Source organism: Rhipicephalus sanguineus, chromosome 4 (genome assembly GCF_013339695.2).
Source record: "Rhipicephalus sanguineus isolate Rsan-2018 chromosome 4, BIME_Rsan_1.4, whole genome shotgun sequence".
In the NCBI taxonomy this organism is placed as follows: Eukaryota; Metazoa; Arthropoda; class Arachnida; order Ixodida; family Ixodidae; genus Rhipicephalus; species Rhipicephalus sanguineus.
In genome coordinates, this window is record NC_051179.1 from 193,062,297 (window position 1) to 193,084,125 (window position 21,829).

Consider the following 21,829-nt stretch of genomic DNA (forward strand, 5'->3'; position numbering starts at 1 on the left):
GAAGCCCATAAGCACATGATCCATTTCCTCGGGATCTCAGTAAAGTTCTTCACCCCCCCCCCCCCCCGTCTCTCTCCCACGTCAACGTATGTTATACAGCATGACGGGAGAGGGAAATAGCGACTGGGCGTCACCCAATACAAATTACATAACTGGTGGGCCGTTTAAAGCTTCCAACCCATTACAAAGAGCTGAGCCATAATTCTTCATCGTCATTAGTCGTCGCGTCAACAAAGTTGACATAATGCCTTACAGACGTGTAGCTGGTGCCTCGCTTCTCCGCAGAATGACAAATAATGGCTTAGAAGGTGCTTCCCAACTTCAATAAAATTGTGATTAATGGCGTAGTGGGTACCTTTCTAGTGTACTTGTATTGTAGCCCCATGAGAGCTTACAACGGGCTCTAGAAACGCCGCTCTTCCAGCTTTCGCTGGGACTGTGCTGCGGTTTCAGCGCAGGCCTGACGTTTTTTTTTTTTCCCTCATTGCCATTCTTCCACTGAAAAAACGCCTGGAAAGTGAGTGACCTCGCTCGCAGCGTCCGAAATCTGCGTGCGGTACTTGCCCATCTGCGATATGTTAGTCGCGAATAAACTGGAGCGGGGCACGCGCGAGCGCGCGCCCCTCTCACGCTTTAGAAGGAATGTTTTAACTTTTTTTCGCTTCGTATGCGCCATATTTTTACCGCGACCGTGTCTGAAGTGTTCGTTGTAAAAGTAGGAGGCTTTGAAAAATATTCGCTATACAGTAGAACCCCGATGATACGTTTTTGAAGGGACCGTAGGAAATAAACGTAAGAGACGGGAAACGTAAGAGCCGAAAAACAGGAAAAACGGCAAAATATTTAGTGGTACAGAATTTTATTTCAATTCTTACGAGCAGCACGAAAATTGGCGCGCTCAGCCGCGATCTAGTCGATGGATAAAAACGCGGAGCTTAGGACGGCCTCATCCACAGAAATGTAATCAACGTATGTGATTTTTTTAACACCAACAGCTGTAGACATGAAAGAACTAAGCACACGCAATCACGACCGGCGCGGCGAGACCGACCGCGAACCGCACGCACGACCATGCGAGCTCCAACCAGCTCGAACTCCTCCCGTTCTCCGACAAATAACGATGATGATGAGTCTACGCCAACGCGATGGCAGAAGTGAATGCCAATCTCGAAGGCCTTGCTTTCGCAAGCAATTACGTCATATACGCCATGTTTGTGCAATACAAATCTCAAAGGCTATGGTTTTGTCAATGGTAAATGCCAATCTCAAAGGCCTTGCTTTCGCGAGCAGTTACGTCACAGACGCCATCTTTGCAATTTGAATCTCGAAGGCCATGCTTTTGTTTGCATCAATTGAAAGATTCTGTTGCTTGCGCCTCTCATGCGGCTAATATTACGGTCAAACGAGGCCAAGCTGCGTGAAAATGCACCATGGCCGCTCTCTTTGGTAGTCACTCGGTCGGCTCCGAGCGCACTTCGCGACGTATCATACGGGAACGGTCCGACAGTTACGACGTAACAGCGGGGTTCCCAATACATTGTATCCTATGGGAGCTATGCCGGGACCGGCGGAAAACGACGTAACAGCCGGGAAAACGCAGCAGTGAGGAACGTAACAGCGGGGTTCCACTGTATGTGGACGCCGCTTCAATGGTTAGCATAGGAAAATCGTAAGTGCACCCAAATATGGTCGTTATAACCGATAGATCGTTATATGTGGGATCGTTATAAGTGGGTTCGACTGTACTTAGATTTGGGTTAACACTAATAAATAGGAGTATAGATGTAGACCATCTCAACAACGGAACAGTTTGCAGGTGACATCGTGCTCTTCAACAGTGATGGGGACGAATAGCGAAAACTGATTGAAGACCTAAACAGAGACAGTATTAAAGTAGGGCTGAAAATGAATACGTATGCAGAAGATAAGATAATGTCAGGTGAAAGGGAAAAGTCCACAATTAGTTGTGCAAGAATGTGCTAACAATGGAGCCTATGCATGCAAAGGAAATTTACTGAAGGATCAACTGGGGCACATGCAGCAGACATTCTCAAATCATGGCGGGTAACTTACCACTGTCCCTAAAACAGAAGGTGTGCAACCATTGCATTCTACCAGTTCTAATATGTGGAATATAAACATGGGGGATAACAAAAGATCTTGAGCAGCAGTGGAGGGCCACACAGCATGCAATGGAAGGAAAAATGATAGGCGTAACATTAAGCAATAGGAACAGAGCAGTGTGGATGAGAATATCCTTGCCGACATTAAGAGAAAAATTGGTCGTGGGTGGGTTGTAGGGCAGTGAGAACAACGGAAGGGATACCAAGGGATGGCAGCCGAGGCAGGCAGAGAGTTGGGTGGTAAGACGTCTGCTGTCCACGAGAGTTTCAACTATAGTTGGTACTGTCAAGGGCAGTTAAGTAGAGTGTTTTAGCATGGCATGGTAATGCTGTGCCACTCCTCATTTCTCACTCGTTGTGCTTTAGCCGCTCTTAACTCCAGTACAGGTACGCCAACACCATGGGCTTTTTTCAAAATTTACTACGGGGCTGTCAGGCCCCATTGTTGCCTCTCAGCCTACGCATGGTGAACCTGTCGTTTAGGGCACGCACTGGGATATGGAGCACCTCAACTTGGACCACAGAAAGGCAGAGGAAGTCTGCCTCTCACCAACTATAGAGGCTTGAATGTTAGCAACGTTGTTTGTGCCTTGGTTGCAGGCGCACGACTCGTCGGTGCGCTGCATGGTGTGGAGCCACAACGACACGTGGATGGTGACAGGGCGACCATTCGGGCTATGTCAAGTACTGGCAGTCCAACATGAACAACGTCAAGATGTTCCAGGGCCACAAGGAGGCCATTCGAGGCATCAGGTGGGCACCTGGCAGGGACCAGGCACACACACTGTACAGGCAATGGGCAGAAGAACCTTAATTTCATGCGCTGCGTTATGCTTCCCACGATTACGTCTTTTTCTCGCCTTTCAAGTTAGTTTTTGCCAGTATAATTTGTTTTTAAAGACAGTGGTGTTAGCAACATTCAGTGTGAAACTTTTGTTGACACTCTTGTCCTTATAGTTTGCTTTTTCAGTTTTAAGTTGCACCTTTCTCATTTATTGAATTGATTCATATTTATTTACAATTTTATGCATTCACAGTGCATATATTCTCACGCAGTTCAAGAGGATTGTCCCAAAACCACGAAAATAAAATTTGACTTTGAAGATTGTAAATCTCGCACCGTCATGTCTAAAGAAGCACACTAATATACAAATTACATTGCAAGATCAAATAAGTTGGGTAAAGCTCCACATGAAAGTGCACTGAGTGACAAAGAAAAAAGGAAAAACCAGTGCAAGAAACAAAGCAGGGCAGGTTAGTTTTACGGCTGTTATTGCTTACAATGATAGTTGAGCTAGTTGACATGTGTTCATTGTAAACAAAGTCAGGCAGGTTTTCCTTTTTTGTTTGATATTGCTACGTGAATGCATGTTGTCAATATCGTGAATTCTCTGTTTCTGCGTCAACATTATCGGCAAAGTGCATTCTATATTTCACAGAGCATCGAACTCTTGCGGCTTCTTCAAAAAATGCTTGAAATGCAGAACGTGCTTTCTGGTCTGCATCACTGTCATGGTTTATCTGATCCTGCTGTCAGGCAGAAAGAAATATATTGTGTGTTCCAAGAAATGGGTCGAAAAAATACTGAAAGGGAAATGCGATATCTGCTCATTGCCTTCAAATTATTTTTCAGTGCTAGCAGGCATCTTAAACCTTTGAGGGTCACTTTACTTTTGCAAGATGTGACCTCGCAGGGTCGATTTTTTTTTAATGCAGATTTAAAATCTTCAAGGTTGTCCAATTCCCCCCAAAAATTTACGAAAAATTCATTACATTTACCATAAAATGACAAAAGATACCTTTCATAGGTGTAGGTGCATTGTTTATCTGTGAGCACGGAGGAAGAAATATTTAGAAGCTGAAACTCCCGTTAGGACGGGCGCCCACAGGCGTCTAGATAACGTCACAAAAATACAAAAATAACATGTGCCGACGGAGGCGCTTAAATTGGCAGGGCCTTGCAATGCAAAGCTGCAACCACAAAAAAACAAAACAAACAAACTATCGGTGTCATCGTCAGTGAAGTGAAAAAAAACCAGAGCGATGTACACGCACACATTTCACTTCAACTATTTACTTTTTGAACAAACAAGAAAAGGAATACACACAACAAAGGTACTGTCGTCTACATTACATCTCGAATGGCTAATTAAGAGTCCAAATCACAAACTAATTTCGCTGCATGTAAAAACAATAAAGTCCGAATTTGCTTTCTTTTGTGGCATTTGGCGTCCGGTGTTGCACTTGACACTCGCTGGAGCCCTCGGGGCGTAGCCGGGGGTACGACTTAAAACCAGGGACCGGAGCATAGCCGATGCGGGTTCTGTCCAGACGAAGTCGCTGTGCGTCTTCCTTTCGCGCGAGCCAAGGTTCGACTGCCCCGAGCTCTAGGTTGTCTTCTTAGAAACCCCTCTCTCGATATTCCTTCGGGGTCAATTGTAGAAGAGGAGCGTTTCTTCTTGATGCGCCGGTGCACACTTTGTTTACACTGAACTTTGCCCGGCGCCGATACCGTGGGGCCCGCGCAGAGGGCAACTTCACGTTCTCCTGTGAGATTCGGGGAGCCCGCTCACGGGGGCGGCTTCGAATTCGCACTGTCTGGCGACGTCTTCTCTTGGCACAAATTCACTTGGCCTTTGGTTATTCAACGAAGTCCATTTGAATATGCACACTCGTGACAACCGGGCAGTCGCAGCCGGGCAAGCCAACATTTTTCTAGGGGGTGTTGGGCGAGCACACCAGCGCGCTTTCTCTTTAGCAGCGTTCGTGAGCAGACGACAGTGGCGTTTGCTTTAGCAGGCACAAATTTTTTTTGCAGATTGCCTTCGCAGTTACAGCCTGTGGTAACAGCTCGGGTCAGAGTCTGCTAAAGGGGTGTAATAGTGCTGCTGTGCACAGTGTGCTCTTCTTCTGCATTTGCTAGCCTAAGATGGGACCGAGGTGTTTTGTTGCAACCTGCAAATGCGGTTGCAAGTCTCACAGGGGAAAAGCAAGAAATGAACACAGCCGAACGCGCTCCTCATCCATGCTCCACAACTGCGGTGGAGCGGGAGCAATGCGTGTGGAATGGGGAGGTGTGAAAAGCGGCCACGCAAACCGGCCCCCAAGTTGCACCGATGCCGCAAGGGGTGCTGTACGCAGGGGCGCGTGGCGTCGAGCAGACGACGTGCAGCGCAGCTCTGCTTACGTCCGACGAATATGGCTCGTGCTATTTTTTGCGTGCAACACTTTGCAGCGATATGGTCTTCTTTTTCCCTCAGCGATTGCACTTATAAAGGGTAGACTTCCTCTCCTCAATTTAAAAACAAAGTTCGTATGCATTATCATGGTAGCAGGCTGCATACCGAGTAGCACTGCGCGCCAGAGTATAATATTGCTCGCGGCATTTCGCGCATGCCTTTTTTAGGCAGTCAATTTTTTTTCTGCTTGGGTCCTGCCATTTTACCAGTTGCAATTATGTATCACTGCAACTTATTCAAGTCATTTTTAGTGCTTATTCACATTGTGAAGGTATGTTACCACGTTTAAAATTATGTTTTTTCTTTTTCAAAAAAAGCGAATTTTCACTTTTGATGTTTTACAAATGTACGGACATTTATAATTGTGGTTCACAAAACATTAAGTCTCTATTTGGTTCTCTTCAAAAGTTATGATCCTTTTTAGTGACTACACTCAAATTGAAAATGACATGTTTGGAAAATTCAATTCTTGTTTTTCTCGAACTTTAATTTCAGTGGGTTTTTGTTGCGAAAAAGCCCATAGCTATTGAGCAGATCAATATTTTCCCATGAAACTTTCGATGCTTCTTGCTTAGACATTTACCCCTGCCTGTGCAATGAACTAGAATAATTGAAAACGATGAATAAGTTTTGATGTTATAATACTTCAGTTGAAATGCAACCTTCTGAAACGACACAACTTTTGGTTTTAGGCTATAATATACCTTATAATAATGATACCGCAAGAATTCTAGTTCATTGCACAGCCTACGTACACGGCTATAATGCTGCCAAGCCATTTTCTGTTTGTATGCACGGTAGTTATGACTACTTTGCCGTGATGGCCATATTATGGGTAATATTGGTAATTACATTATAATTACCTTCCGTTCTTCTTACTCAGCACACTTGCAGTCATTTTAAACTGTCCTCCCAAAGGCAAACACAAAACAATCAATTTTGGGTCAAAATATAAAAGTATTTCTAAAAAGGTGGTAACATACCTAAAAAATTGCCTGCTCTTTTGTCATCAGGTTAAAAGATTTAGTAGTTGAAAAGAAAACACATTCATACACGAAGCAAGTTTATTTGAACTCTGCAATAAAAAGCTATCTACAGAACACAGGCCTTAGCCCACTTGGCTTTCTTTTCTTCCTCCTTATGGTTGACCCCTTTAAAAAGAAACGCACCCGAGTTAAGCAATGAAAGCGTACAACAGATCACGTTGTACGCGCTGTCGTTCATTTCATACTACGCAATACCAACTCGTTAATTACCTGTGGCAATTAACGTCGTTCCCTTCTACGTGTCTTCCGTCGAAATGCTTCTCGCACTGTGTTGAGTTCTCTGTCAGCTGCCTTTCAGCTCTCGCTATCGCACGACCTTACTTCTAAAATAACTCTTTTCATCTCAGTACTCGGAACAAAGATGCCTTTTCTGTCGACGACCAGTACTCAGAGTTGCAGCCAGGAACGAAGCAACAACATGCAGTTTTCTTCTTCGTTTTATAGGACATTGTCCTCACACCTCAAAACTCCATGACCCTCGAACAATAAAAACTACGTGAACGATGAAAAATGCGGCGCCGCGTTGCCGAGTGCCAGGCTTTCTTTGGGTAATCTGCAACGGCGACAGCTTTACCATGCAGTGCCCCTTGCAGCAGTGCCCCCGGCAGCATCAGTGCGCAGACAAGGGAAACGTACTGCGCTCAGCACACCTCCCCATTCTAGCCACCCCTAGCGTGGCCGGTTCCCTCGGGCACCGAAACAGCGGCAATTCCCTTGCCTGCTGCCAGACGCCGCCAGCATGAAGTGGCTCTCCGGCAATGTGATGTTATCTGGTCACCCCAAGCAACGGTGTTGCACCTCCTAAATGTTTCTTGTTCCATGTTTGTGGGTAATAAAATTAAAGATGACAAAAAAGCTTATATTAATGAAAACGTATGTTCATTGAAGTAAATATGTTCCGATAAACACAAAAAATGCGCCCAGCAGGATGCTGTCACCTTTGTAGCAGTAAGAAACGTCATGTTGCGCCCGTTTCTGAGAATACAGTCGACGTCCGATTTCCCGGACCCTCAAGGGACCGCGAAAACGTCCGGAAAATCGGGCAGTCCGGAAAAACGAATGCACGTAAAAACGCACCTTTTTGATAGGTATTTTTCGCTGACGGAGACGGTCACAGCCGGAATACAAGATTCCCATAGCAATTCAGCCAATGCATCGTTTAGGTGGCTCTGAAAAGAGCCGTTTATAAAAAAAAAAAATACGACGTGGCCGGCACTACCTCATAGGTCAGCACATGGGCGCAAAGAAGTCGCTTATTTTCTTTTGCACGGTCCGCTTGCCCGCGATTATGTCTGCCTCAATTTCAGTCAACGTCATGTTGCCGCTGTACACCAATGACAGTGTCATCAGTGCTCGCGTCAACTCCGAGCTCGTTGGCTGTGTAGGAGCTGGCTCTTCGTTCTCGGTGTCGGAGTCATCGGAATCCTCCGTAACTTGATGAATGATTTCGTCATCGGTCAACTCCGCACATAGCTCGAGGTCTTTGTCAGCGTCGGCGAAGCCCTCAAGGGTTATCTCGGCTGGAATCAACACGCCGCCAGCGCGCAGATCGTCGAAGGCAACGTCCGCGGATGGCAGTTCGTCATCGTGAGCCTACGAGGTGGATTTGTGCGCTTCGAAGGCGCGGACGAAGACGAAGGAGCAGTCGGTGCCATTGCTGTAAACGGCGAATCCGCTCGACGAAAAGCGCAGCACGAAACAGCTAGGAACTCGGTGGATGCTGAAGGTCGGGAAACGTGATCACTGAAGGTAGCGCGCAGCAGCAAACGATCAACCGCAGACACGACCGCAGAGCTGGCACAGCTGACAAAACAACACGTGAAGACGTGAACGAACACAGTGAGGTTTGGCTTGGCTAAGCTACGGCTGGCAACGGATTGACACGTGCGGTTTCGAGGTTACGGCAGGTGCGGTGCGGCGCACACCTGCGATGCGAGTATGGTGGGTTCAAGGATATGAAAATGAAAACAACCAAAATGGCGGCGTCGGTGGCGACTGTGGGTCGGCGGTTAACAGTAAAAAGTCCGGGAAATCGGATGGCGAAGGCTATAAGCGTCCGGAATTTCGGACTTTTTAATACATTGACTCTACGGGGAACTTGACGGTGCCACAGATGAGTCCGGGAAATCAGGCATGTCCGGAATTCCGGGCGTCCGGGAAATCGGACGTCGACTGTATGCCACTTGGTCAGGTTTCGATTTTGAACTCGTTAGTGATTCTGCATCCTGATGTCTGACATTCAATGAATCTGAATCCAATTTTGCATTTGGCCAGTTGTCTGAATCAGAGAAATAGCTGGTCAATTCGCACGCAGCAGAAAAACTGGTGCGTGCCCATATCATCATCACTGTGTTTGTGAGTGCATGCAAGACAACTTAATGGCCCGTCGCAAAACCCAAACAAGTGAGAAACTACTTCCATTGACGCTTCACGTTATCCTCACTGATAATGTTGCTTGGCTCACGGTTATTGATTTTTGCTATTCTCAAAGAAGAAAATGGCGCAATCATGGAAGCATCATTCATTTACGACGGCATTGTTCATAGATACCAGTGCCCCTCTGTGAGTAGTGAACTTGCTAACATCGAGCAGCCACCTTTTGAAAGATTAGAAACCAAATAGACATTAGTTTTTTCAGGTTAAACTATTAGAAACCAGCCACAATATGAAACAAAACACACCGCCACACATGTGCGAATGTGGGACCGATCATCGACTCGCTAGCCTAAACAAGCCTTGGAATTAAAGCTGAAGTTCGGTGGCAGAAGAAAAAGTCACAGTTTTACCGCAAGGGCGATAGCAACAAGTTGTAGTGTTACACGAAGTGAGGCTGGCAGCTAACTGTTTTGTATCTGATCTCGCGTAACTACAAAACGCTGGTGTAAGAGAATACAGCCGCTCCAGGGAGCGATGCTCTCCACATAGTCACTTCTCGTTGAGAGCGCAGCACGTAGAAGGGTATACGAGCCGCCCGCTGTGATGGCTTTCGAGATAGCGCGCACGCCAGCGATCGCAACCGCGCCCTTAGATAAGGAATAAGGAAGAATAAGTCTAGTGTGCGCCATGAATTGCACAATTTGCGAACCCATGGTGACAGAATGCGTGGAGCGCTAGTAATCTGTCTCTTTCACGATGCCACGGCACATGTGCCTTTCCCCTAGCGGAAAAGTTGTGAAGCGCCCCTTCATCACGGAGGCTTTCTTTCTAGCGATACCAGTTGACCCGTCCCTACCAAAGCCCTACCAAAACGGCAGCACAAGAAAATGTAAAGGGTGGATTCATGCTCATGCACATTCAAACCAGTTCGGCGCCTTTTTTGTGGCTCATGGCGCATCGGCAATCATGTGGCAGTATTCATACGCTGTGATATTTCGGTTCTGTAGTCAAAACGCACAACGAGTGCTTTGATGTGTGTAAAAGGTGTTGCTTCATGCCGGCTGTGGGGGCTACACCAGCATTTAGGCTTAGCTTTACAACCAGTGTAGCAGTCGACGGCCGTCTCGCTGTGCGACTGGCATGCATCCTTTTTTGTTTTGCAAAAAATAAAACGGGCCTCTGTATGTCCGATGCTTCGTTTGCGTGAACACATTGCTTACGCTGTGCAGTGCCTGAAGAATGCTGTGTATGGTCGGCGGGCGCTTTACGCGACTCGCGGTGCGGGGATGGGGGGGGGGGAGTCTCAAGTCTATGCATTATCGGGAGTTTACATCAATAGTGATGGCCTTCAGTATTATTAAAGAAGGGAGAACAGGCCAGTGCGGACAGTGTTGATACTGTGCATGCGCGCGTCGAGAGGTGTTATCACCTACCCCTCCCCGCCCCCCACCCTGCTTTCGACTGTCTTCATGCTGAAGAAAAGGTTAGGGGTTCCGTGGCACTCCGGAAAAGCCATTGGAGTTCCCCAAGGCCAGAAAGGTTGAGAACCCCTGCTCTAGCGGTTTTGCACGACAAGGCAGCAGCGTACTCATGTGAAGCACGTTTGTGTTGTCCCCCAATAAAAGCGTACAGTATGCTTGCAACAGTGCTACTCTTGCAGTGTCATATGCATGCATTTGACGAGTGTAATGGGAAGGTGTGGTTCTTAAAGTGTGGATCGTTGGGGGCGCGGATGTTCCTACCAACCCGACGAGGCTGCTTATAGGTTTGGAACAACACTTTATGCACACACACTAAAATAAACTATACAAACACAGAAGAAGCACGAGCTAGCCAATTAGTGTCCCTAATCTCAAACCAAAGTCATGCGCTCAAGGCTGACACATGCTCACCCACTTGACAGTCCATCTAGTTGAGCGAGGCGTAGTGCTGAGGCATGGTGGCGAGCTGAGGTACAGAGCGGTGAGGGGGATCTTCGGGTAGGTTGGCACTGGCTCCCGAAGACTGGCGACGGAGCTTGATGCTCGCGGTTGCGAAGCGTTCGGAGACGGAGGAAGTTGGCGGCCACCTGAAGCCCGTAACCTCAACTCGTGGACCGCGACGCTCTGGTACGACACTCAGGTCCGGCCACCCGACTGCATCGAACCACTCACTCCGTCTCCCACTTCCTTTTCTTCTCCTCCACGCGACTCTTCGTGTTCGCGCTTCTTTTACGCGTGCCTCAGCGTCCTCGTCGTCTTCTTCCACCGCTGCACCTCACGCGTAGAAATCACAACTCATTCGCGCGCACATCACAACGAGATAGTCAGTGTGGCAAGGTTTCTTGACACCCGCGCCGCACTCTTGAAGGTGGTCCCGCACGAGGTGGCAGCGAGCGGTGGTGCAACGCATTTTGTTGTCTGTTAAAAGCAGGTAGTACAGATGACGCTATGCCAACTGCACGGCTGAGCAGGTAGCTGAAGGCACTTATTGTGATGTTCTCCTGACAAACAGTAACACTGACCTACAGGAAGCTCTGGAGAAGCTTGAAAAGCTAAATAAGCAGAAGAAGCAGACGTACAAAAAGCCAAAGCAGTAGTCTGCTAAATCATATCACTGTTCTTAAGCAAAGGCCTACCGCTATGTTACTGCAATTGTTGTGCAATCACAATTTTTTTATTGTTGATAAGTGCGAAGCTTTTTTTTTTCTTTGATATGTTTGAGGTGATAGTTTTCAGAGCCTTTTTTTAATTATTTCATATGTTTGTTACACGGGCCAGATTGGTCGCATGGTATGGAAAAAGGTAGTGCAGTTCATACCTGGCAATAATCTGCTAAAAAAACTTTCTCCAAAGGCTGTTTCAGTGTTATGTGTATTCTAAGCCAATTAAAGTATGTACTTGTCCCCCCAAGTTGCTACAAATTTTTTTCAAGCTACTGGGACGGCATATTAAATACTGCTAACCGCTCCAAATCAAGGTTCTTCTGCTCCAAAATCGAAGCTTTGCTGCTCCAACAACTGCTACCAATTCAGTTTCAGCCGTCTCACCCCTGTTTTAACTCATGGGAAATATTAGACCAAAATAAACAGTAGAAGTTGGGAAAACAGCATTTTACTAGTGTGCCGGCATCAAAAACAATGAGAAAATTGGGTTTTAGAAAATGCAAATCTTGCAGCTGACCTTTGGCCTAGTGCCACCATATTGGCATCATTGTAAAGGGGACAGCTTTTGCACCTGTCCCCTTTACTCACTCAGAAGGGAGCTGGTGTTGGTATTTTTCATCGGACAAATGCAGCTTTGTGGCTCCAGATAGCCACAAAGCTGCATTTGTTCAGTGAAAAATACTAAAACCAGCTCCCTTCTGAGTTTCCTAGCTTTGAGCTCCATTTTCTCAGCTCTCATTGTTTGAGCAGTTGCTGTCAGTCATCCCTGTGCCATTTCACAAAAAAATAAAGTTATAACCATTCTGTTTTCTGCACTTGGATCCTGAGACATTGGTGATGCCGTAAAGCTGTCCATATTTGTCTGCACATCATACAAATTTTTGTAATTGGCTTTTTGTAAGACAATATGTACTGGACAGTTCAAAAATGTTTCTTTGTGCTTATTTGAATATTAAAAAATAAACCAATAGCTTTACGGCACAGAATGAGCCTTTGTGAATATCCTTATGTGAAAATCTTGGTGAACTTATGTCTATTTCATTAATTCATTATGGGATGACAGTGGGAGTCCATGAAGTGTTGTAGCTCAAAACTGGTTTCAGTTGTGATATCAGCACAACAAATAACGTCTGCATGCCAAATTTTATTACTTTTACCTCCATAAATAACAAATAGCTTTCATTGCCACGTCCCCCCTTTAAGCTTTTCGTGCTGCCGCATGGTGTGAACAGAAAGGAGGAAGCCACATAAGCTCCTCACCTGCATGAATGCAAGCCGCACAAGCTCTTCATACACTTCCGCTTCTGCTTTGCTCTCAGAACACATGCGCCGATTTGGCGTGGGATGCAATAACTCTGATGGGCAGAGTGAGAGTCATAATGTAGTTCAGCGCAAAAAACAGGCAGCACACGAGCGAGAGGACAAGGACACAGCGCATTCTTCCAACTAAAGTTTATTGGATTGGGACGCATGTATATATACACACAGGGAAAGCAAGAAAAGAAAAAACCAGGAAGTAAAAACCAAAAGGTGTTTTTGGCGAGACATGGGAAGGGGGTTGGCACACGTGTGTGACTTATCGGCACTTTTCTTGATTTCACCTTTTGGTTTTTACTTCCTGGTTTTTTCTTTTGTTGCTTTCCCTGTGTGTATATATACATGCGTCCCAATCCAATAAACTTTAGTTGGATGAATGCGCTGTGTCCTTGTCCTCTCGCTCGTGTGCTGCCTGTTTTTTGTGCTGAACTACATTATGACTGACTCGTTCCAACTCGCCCAACAAGCAACGTTGCTGAGAAAGAGAGAAATACAGTTGCCGACCAATTTTCCGGACCTCGCAGGGACCGCAAAATAGTCTGAAAAATCCATCAAGTTCAAATTTTCCGAGTCTGAAAAATCAGTCTGCGACTGTAGAAAGGAAGAAAGGAAGGAAAGAAGAACACAGAAGGCAAGAGAACGAGCACAGAGAGAAAGGAAGAAAGGGGAGAAGAGGAAAAGATGGAATAACAGACAAAGAAATGTTCCTGCCAACACTGGCCATGTGATGGGATTTCGGTGGGAACATGTCCAGGGACTAATGTGACGTGATTTTACGTCACATGACCTAAAATCATGAGTCACCCGACATATTCCCACCAAAATTACGTCACATGGTAATGTTACATGATTGTCATGTAACATTTGTCACGAGACATGTTCTTGCCAAAATCACATAACACTAGTCACGTGTCGTAAAACACATAAGTCACGTGTCGTAAAACACATAACGCTAGTCACGTGGCATGTTCCCTCCAAAAAAATCACGTATACCGTATTTACTCTCGTAATGAACCCACACCTCACTTTGGTCCTCGGGAAAAAAAAAAATTTTTTTTATTGTGTGGATATGCTGATTTGATTTTGGTTTGATTGATAATGTCATTGAAGATCGAAACAACGTTAAATCACGCCATTATATCTCAAAACGACAACGCTACAAAAGTTCAAAACATCGCTTAAAAACAAGTTGCAAGCAGCACAAACGCAGACAGTCAAAATTTGAAAGTCGCGCCTTTTTTGCGGCCGAGCGCCATCTGTCGAACGCACAAGAAACCTTATTGCTTATAGCGCACGTGGTGAACTTGTGATGAACTTCGTTGGACACCTTTTGCGTTGCTGTGTAGGAAATGATGGGCCGGTACGCAAGCTATACGGCTGGTTTTAAGCTCAAGGTGGTGGAACACGGTAACCGTGCTGCTGGACGCCACTTCAGCGTCGATGCGGTGCGCGTACTCTACTGGAGAAAACAAGAAGAGGAGCTACCCAAAAGGATCGTCGAGCATTTCGCAGGCCGAAACAAGGGAAGTTTCCGCTTGTGAAGAGCGAAGTGCTCGATTATGTGAAAAGGCTCCGTAGCGAAGGGTGTCCTATGAGATGAATCAAGCCTGCGTGCGGGCCACAGCCAGGGAGCAGGCTGTTCCTGCCACTGAATTTAAGGCCAGCAGCGGTTGGACGACAAGGTTTATGCGCCGAAATGGGCTGTGCCTTAGGAGGCGTGCTACGTTATGCCAGCCGCTGCCGGCCGACTGTGAACAAAAGGTGCAAGACTTTCACCATTTTGTGATACAGATCCGCCAGCAAAAGGCGTTCCTACTGTCTCAAATTGGCAGTGCCGATCAAACCCCACTGAACTTTGATATGCCCCGAAGCAGCACAGTGGAAGTGAAAGGTGCCAAAAGTGTTCACGTGAAGACAACCGGCGCCGAGAAGCAGCGGTGCGCGGTTATGTTGGCGATTACAGCTGACAGCAGGAAGCGTCCTCCGTTCGTCGTCTTCAAGAGGAAGACACTTCCCGAGAACATGCTTCCCGCCGGCATCCACGTCCGTGCTCAGGAAAAGGGCTGGATGTCGGCGGAGCTGATGTTAGACTGGCTGAAGTCAGTTTGGGGACGACGACCGGGTGCTCTTCTTCTGCCGTCACTGCTCGTCGTCGACAGTTTCCGCGGCCATCTTGAGGAGGGTGTCCGGCGCCGCATGAAGGAAATGCGCACAGACATCGCGGTGATCCCCAGTGGCCTGACCTCCGTGCTGCAGCCCCTTGACGTTTCCATTAATAAGCCTTTTAAGGACAACGTGCGGCGGCTGTACACGGAGTGGATGGCCGACGGAAACCACGACCTGACTCCTGCCGGTAAAATAAGGAGGCCTTCCATCGAGATGCTCTGCCGCCGGATTCTGGAGGCGTGGAGCCAGATTCCGAGCGATATGATCGTCCGGAGCTTCAAGAAGACTGGGATCTTCAATAGCCTGGACGGTACAGAAGACGATGCGCTGTGGTCTGGCAATGACGAGTCGGCAGCAGCAAGCGGCATAAGCGAGGAAGACACTGACGGCAATGGAGGCGAGTAGGAGTGCCAAAAAGTGGACGGTTGGTGTCATCAATAAAGCTTTTTTTTTTGCATACATTGCGTGCAAACGCTTACTATTTAAAGACTTAGACATAATTATCGAATTTCTGAACACCGTCATGCGAAATTTCCACTTTTATACCTACCGCAATTTTTTTTTTCCGCGTAATGAACCCTCCCCCCAAATTTGCATCAACATTTCTGAAAAAAAAGTGGGTTCATTATGCGAGTATATACGGTTGTCACGTGACGTAAAATCACATGACAGAAAACTGTTATCGTCATAAACCAGCACACACTGTCTTAACAGTGAACTAGAAGGGAGGTAGTGGGCATCGATTGCGTGATGCCAATGTCTCCTCGTGAGCACGTGTTGGTCACAGACGCTACATTGTTCTTAACCGATGCTTTAGGTGCACTCGACAATTGTGACACATAGTGCGCAGCAGTGATAGAGGAAAGATGCGATGCATAGGAACGAATGGTGCTTACACCAGGAAAATTTGCAAAACTTCACAGTAACAGCCAGGGCTACCTAGGTGCCCATCAGCTTCACTGTCGCTTTAGCATTGCGCCTCCGGTGCAACCTATGCTAACTTTTTTCAATATGGTGCCATAACCGCAGTTAGCGGAGCATCTGTCGCTAGTTTCTCACCTCCCTTCACTACTCTCACACCGGCAGTCTCTCCACCTTGCCGAAATGCTCCTTTAAATGTCACATCACTGCCAGCATCACAGTCTCACTTCTTTCCTCTTTCAAAGACCACACATCCCGTTGGCTCCATTCTTGTGGGTCGCCCGCTGTTGCTACCTTGTCTCCCTGGCTCGTCTTTCAAGCATGCAGCAGTGTCGCACCAGCCTTCTAGCTCATAGAACATCTCCCATGCCCCAAGTTCACAGCAGTGCTGCTGGCCTGCAGCATGAATGCCTGTCGCCACCACTGGCAACTAGAACATTGGCTACAGTTTCTGTCCTGGACAACACAATGTAGGCTAGAATAAAGCACTACACAAGATCATATGGTACGTGAAAAGCAATGTCCATTATCAAATATTTAGCCCCAGTGTGCCTTGCTCTGTTGTTGGTTGCGCACCGACGGTGTAATCACTGACGTCATGTTATGTTGCCGAAGTGGGCGCACTCAACTCCTCTAGCTGCCGAGAAGGGTGGGAAGGTCGAGTGAGAAATCAAGACCACCTGAAGCGGCCTCTTTTATACCCTGTAACTTCCTTGTTATAGCACTTATTCGCAAAAGTTTGCAGCAGCACGTCCACATCATACAAGCGCGCAGTTATCTCTGCATCACAAATTTTTGACTGCGAGGTTGTTTACTGGCCCTTTAACTGCATACACAATAAACTCTTGTTGCGTGGACATTATTAAAGTCTTTCGAAAATAACTTCATTAAACTTTAGGCAAATTGGCATCTACAGCGATTTGTGTGTGCTGCCAAAAAATTATTTTTTGTTATAATTATCATTATTTGTTAAGTGGCGACGCTATTTATGTTTATCAGTCTCGTCAGTGAGCAGTTTTCCTCTGCTACTCTTTTTCTTAAGGGGGGAGGCTACCTTCGAAGAGCAATTTCTTTGTTTGTTGAGATATCTAAATGAAATTTTCAGGATAGACTAAGCAAAGCCATTTGAATGGCCACAATGTTTCGTGCGGTTATGTTAACTGGTTCCCAAGTTACAGCCATGTGTGAGAGTAGTCCACGTGGGTCCCTTTGGCAGGGCCATGGAGAAGTTGGAAAATGTGCTAGCACTGTGAAATTCACTTTGAAGTTTCATGGATGGGTACCTTAGGGCAAGGCAAAGCCCTTTTTTAAAATTTTCTTGCTAAAAAGTTTTAGCAGAGCACTGAATCTAGTGGTTCTCATTAGGCTTTCATCAGTGAAATTTTAAATTAGTTATTACGAATTATGGACACAATATATTGAAAAATGGCTTTGTCTTGCCCTGAGATATTTATTCAGGTGCATAATAAAAAAAAAGACCTGATGGAAATCGGATGAATGGTTCCATAGATATCTCTCGACTACGCAGCCTCACCAGACAAAAAATCATTTCAGGATAATGGGCTTCGAAAGTTTCAGTCACGTGTCTTGGTCTAAAATGACCCTGCAGATTGAAAAAATGTGTTTTTATTGACTTCTATTCTTTGCCACCTTTCCTGGTTTTGTTTTCTGGTGTTCATACGAGTCGGGATTGCAATTGCCGAGGTTGATTCCAGGCACCAAGCACATTTCAACTATGCATTCATATGCCGCTGGGGCACGCTAAAGATACGAGTGCTGACACCATCGATGCAATCGTCTTTACTGATTGAGAGGCTGCTTTGCTGAGAAAAGGGCTGTCACAGTCATTGTTGGCGGCATGCTTGACCACGGTAACAAAGTTATATAACGGTTCAGTGCACCAACCCACCAAGCACGTGTAGTGTGGCTGCTGGCATGTCCGATAACATAACGATCGCAGGTATGATTGCAGGCACATGACACTTCTTAGTTGGCCTCCTGATTGAACATTTGCCTTGCCCAACACTGTGGTTTTTGCTCTGAAGGGCACATTACTCAACATTACATGAACATGGCGTTTTGTCAAACTTTTCGTTTGAGCGACTTTCATGAGCATTCAAGGCACACACAACAGTATGCGATAACAAAACTACCACTGAGACTCGATCGTGTGAGCGGAGCGCAGCCCTGCGAAAACGGAACTTCTGCATAACCCGCGCCATTCTCCACTGTAACGTCAAGTTCGTTTTTCCATGAATCAAACAGAAACGCACAAGCAGCATTTTATTACATCTTGCAAAGCTCGGAAGGTTCTTTTTTTTTATTATAAGTAGCTTGAATACTAGTGATAATTTGTACTTGGGACTCTTTACATCATCGGGCTCGTTCCAAAACGTCACACTGGTGGCGCATATAGTGTCCTACATTTACCTTAATTTCTCTATTACTAGAGCACTGCTGTTGATAACACTGACGTTTTAGATGTTCTCAAACATTGGCCTTTCACTCCGACATAAATTTTTATTTGCCTTTAGTGTCCCTTTGAAGGACCAGTAAACAGCCCTTAAGTTCAATATTCGTATGACATGTGCACAGTACGACGTGAGCGTACTGCTTGAGGAATTTTGTAAATAAGTGCCGTAATGAGGAAGTTACTCCGGCCACAGGGTAGAGCAGCCTCCCTGCCCTTCTCTGCTGTGGAGGACGGCAGGTGTAGAGAGTCATTGTGGCTACGCCCACTTTGTCAACATAACATGAAGTCCGTAAACAGGGGGTGGGTGCTCGAGCCCCCCGTTTACGGATTTTTCCATCGCAAGCTTCCATCTTCCACTTCTTGCCGTTTTTTTTTTTTTTTTTTTGGATAACACGAAGTCAGTGGTTTACATCATCGGTGTGCAGTAAATGATTAAGCAAGACTTGCTCCACACGTTGCTCGTGTCGGTTACTACTCGCAGGCGCCACGGTAACAAAGCGCAGTGCTGGGCACTGATGAGGTAAACAAAAACTGTGTGTCCACAACCACATCACCAGAGTAGCAAACCACAGTTTCACAGTGCAGAGGACCAATCGACAAGCTTAGTGCTCTCTAAGATTCCCCAGAGAGCGCTGCATCACACGGTGGGCAAAGAGGACTAGTCAGGGGCCAGATAAAGGCACGGAAATTGTTTTTCAAAATACAACAGTCGTGCCATGATATTCGTAAAGCCTAATCGGCCTTATTTATGAATGAGCGAGCTTGTTTTGAAGGTATAAAAAAAGCCGGTGGAATCTTAGTAAACAGCGGAGCTGGCAAGCAAGCGCCACCAGTACCTCCTTTCTCTCATCACCCTGACGTCAGTCATGCCATGCTCTCCTTCGTAGCACTTCTCCTCACCCCCCTTGCCATGCTGTGCTAGAAGCTGCTTTATCCTTTCCTTCCTCCTCGCCTTTGCTATGCTACACTATGCACAGCTATGCTGCTTGGCACACACCCGCTTTCTGTCGAGCTGGTCTCACAAAACGGCAGAACGGGAAGCAGCTCCGCCGTCACAAGTCGGAGGAGCCCGTTTACTGGCCCTGTAGTAACCACTCTCATTTGGCATTGAGGGCCGAGTTTGTGCCACTTGCAGCTGCTTGATCATTCTTAGTATGAAAGGTTGCTGATAGCCGTCAAAGAAGTCGTCTTCAAAAGTCACTATTTAACACGGAAAGGAACGGGGGATGCACAAAATGCATAGCAAACCACAAATGTAGTTTCTTCAACAACCTAGCTTGTCCTGCGCTGCGGGCTGGTTTGGGTGCTCTCGGTGACAGCTGGATCTACTAGGCTTTGCTGCTCTCGTGTTGAAGGAGTTGTCTGCAACGTATTAATATGAAAGCATCTTTCTTCTTTCTGCTTTTTTCTGCCGTTGAATTGGCACACAATCGTCCAGGCCACTTGGGAATTATTATAAGGTGTCGGGAACTTATGGAGCTGTTGGTAATGCCATAGATGTGTCTCAACAATCGGACTTTTCAGAATTATCATTTCACAGCTCTTTACGTACAGACAGGTTAAAACACTGCTGGTATACCTGCATGCAAGCTAAAGATGTCCAGGCTATAAAAAATATTCTGGACACATCGTTTATGGAGCCTGGGGGGGGTTTCCATACAAAGATCCCTTCGGTTTATTTCTTTAAGGGGATGCCCATAGACTTGAGTGTGACTACGTGGTCCTTCCATGACCTGCCCATTGCCGTGCAGTGGTCTGTCTATCCCTGCTTGTTTTCTTCTCGAGTGAATAAAGTTTCTTCCAATAAAGAAAGACGCAATCATTGTACGTGAGCTTTTCAATAAAAATTCACGCTTGCCCTTCTTTGGCATCTCAATAAAGGCTTACCGATTTTTCCAGTATGGTGAAAAATAAAGGCACAAAGCCACGCATCATTTGCAAGTGCGCATTGATGAAGTGCAATAAAGCTACCTCTGCCATATTTTGCAAATAAAGTGAATAAAAATCACAGAAAGATGGCAATAAAAATGGTTAAAACACTTGCAAACGGTCGTGCCATGTGTTAATGCAATTTCACACTGAACGCAAGCACACTGTTGTTTGAACGTGTTGTTGGTGCCAGCTTGTGGTGGCCTGGGAAGGACGGAACATGCTTCACGATTGGCCACCGGATAAGGCATCTGTAATGGATGGGGGTGGCTCACAGCTCGCGTGCCACAGGGCCAGATCTTTCTTAGTTGGATATGTGGTGCAGGCTGCTCAAAAACAAGTCCCTTAGAGAATTGCGATGTTGACCCAAACCTGCCTGAACTCGCAGTCTGGCCATAGTACAGCAGTAATGAAGGCACATGGTACACAGATCTATGGATGCAACTCTTTCCTTATTGACAGGATTTTTGCTGCTTTTATTTCTTTGTTTAAAGATGTACTGGTAGTAATGCGTATGTGCCATAGCATGTACAGTAGAACCCCGCTGTTACGTTCCTCACTGCTGCGTTTTCCCGGCTGTTACGTCGTTTTCCGCCGGTCCCGGCATAGCTCCCATAGGATACAATGTATTGGGAACCCCGCTGCTACGTCGTAACTGTCCGACCGTTCCCGTATGATACGTCGCGAAGTGCGCTCGGAGCCGACCGAGTGACTACCGAAGAGAGCAGCCATGGTGCATTTTCACGCAGCTTGGCCTCGTTTGACCGTAATATTAGCCGCATGAGAGGCGCAAGCAACAGAATCTTTCAATTGATGCAAACAAAAGCATGGCCTTCGAGATTCAAATTGCAAAGATGGCGTCTATGACGTAACTGCTCGCAAAAGCAAGGCCTTCGAGATTGGCATTTACTATTGACAAAAGCATAGCCTTTGAGATTTGTATTGCACAAACATGGCGTGTGTGACGTAATTGCTTGCGAAAGCAAGGCCTTCGAGATTGGCATTCACTTCTGCCATCGCGTTGGCGTAGACTCATCATCATCGTTATTTGTCGGAGAACGGGAGGAGTTCGAGCTGGTTGGAGCTCGCATGGTCGTGCGTGTGGTTCGCGGTCGGACTCGCTGCGCCGGTCGTGATTGCGTGTGCTTAGTTCTTTGATGCCTACAGCTGTTGGTGTTAAAAAAATCATATGCGTTGATTACATTTCTGTGGATGAGGCCGTCCTAAGCTCCGCGTTTCTATCCATCGATTAGATCGCGGCTGAGCGCGCCAATTTTCGTGCTGCTCGTGAGAATTGAAATAAAATTCTGTACCACTAAATATTTTGCTGTTTTTCCTGTTTTTCGGCTCTTACGTTTCCCGTCTCTTACGTTTATTTCCTACGGTCCCTTCAAAAACGTATCAGCGGGGTTCTACTGTAATAGTGTAGCCGAATTATTAACATTTTAATGGAAGTAAAGCAGAACTACTTGGTCATAGAGTTTTCGAGAATAATGTGAAATTTCAAGTAAGCATCTTGAAGTACCACATTCTGTTCATAATTCATTTGTCTGATGAAACAGTCTCCTGGTAAAGTTCTGGTCGCATCGAATGTG

General features: G+C 46.3%; 1 protein-coding gene across 1 annotated transcript in view; it reads left to right on the plus strand.

Moving 5' to 3' along the window:
- Window positions 1-21,829, plus strand: part of LOC119390989 (pre-mRNA 3' end processing protein WDR33-like) — a 277,891-nt gene that overhangs the window by 77,908 nt on the left and 178,154 nt on the right. The window contains 2 exon segments of the mRNA XM_049415008.1: window positions 2,724-2,783; window positions 2,785-2,876. Coding sequence (XP_049270965.1) covers window positions 2,724-2,783; window positions 2,785-2,876 — 152 coding nt within the window.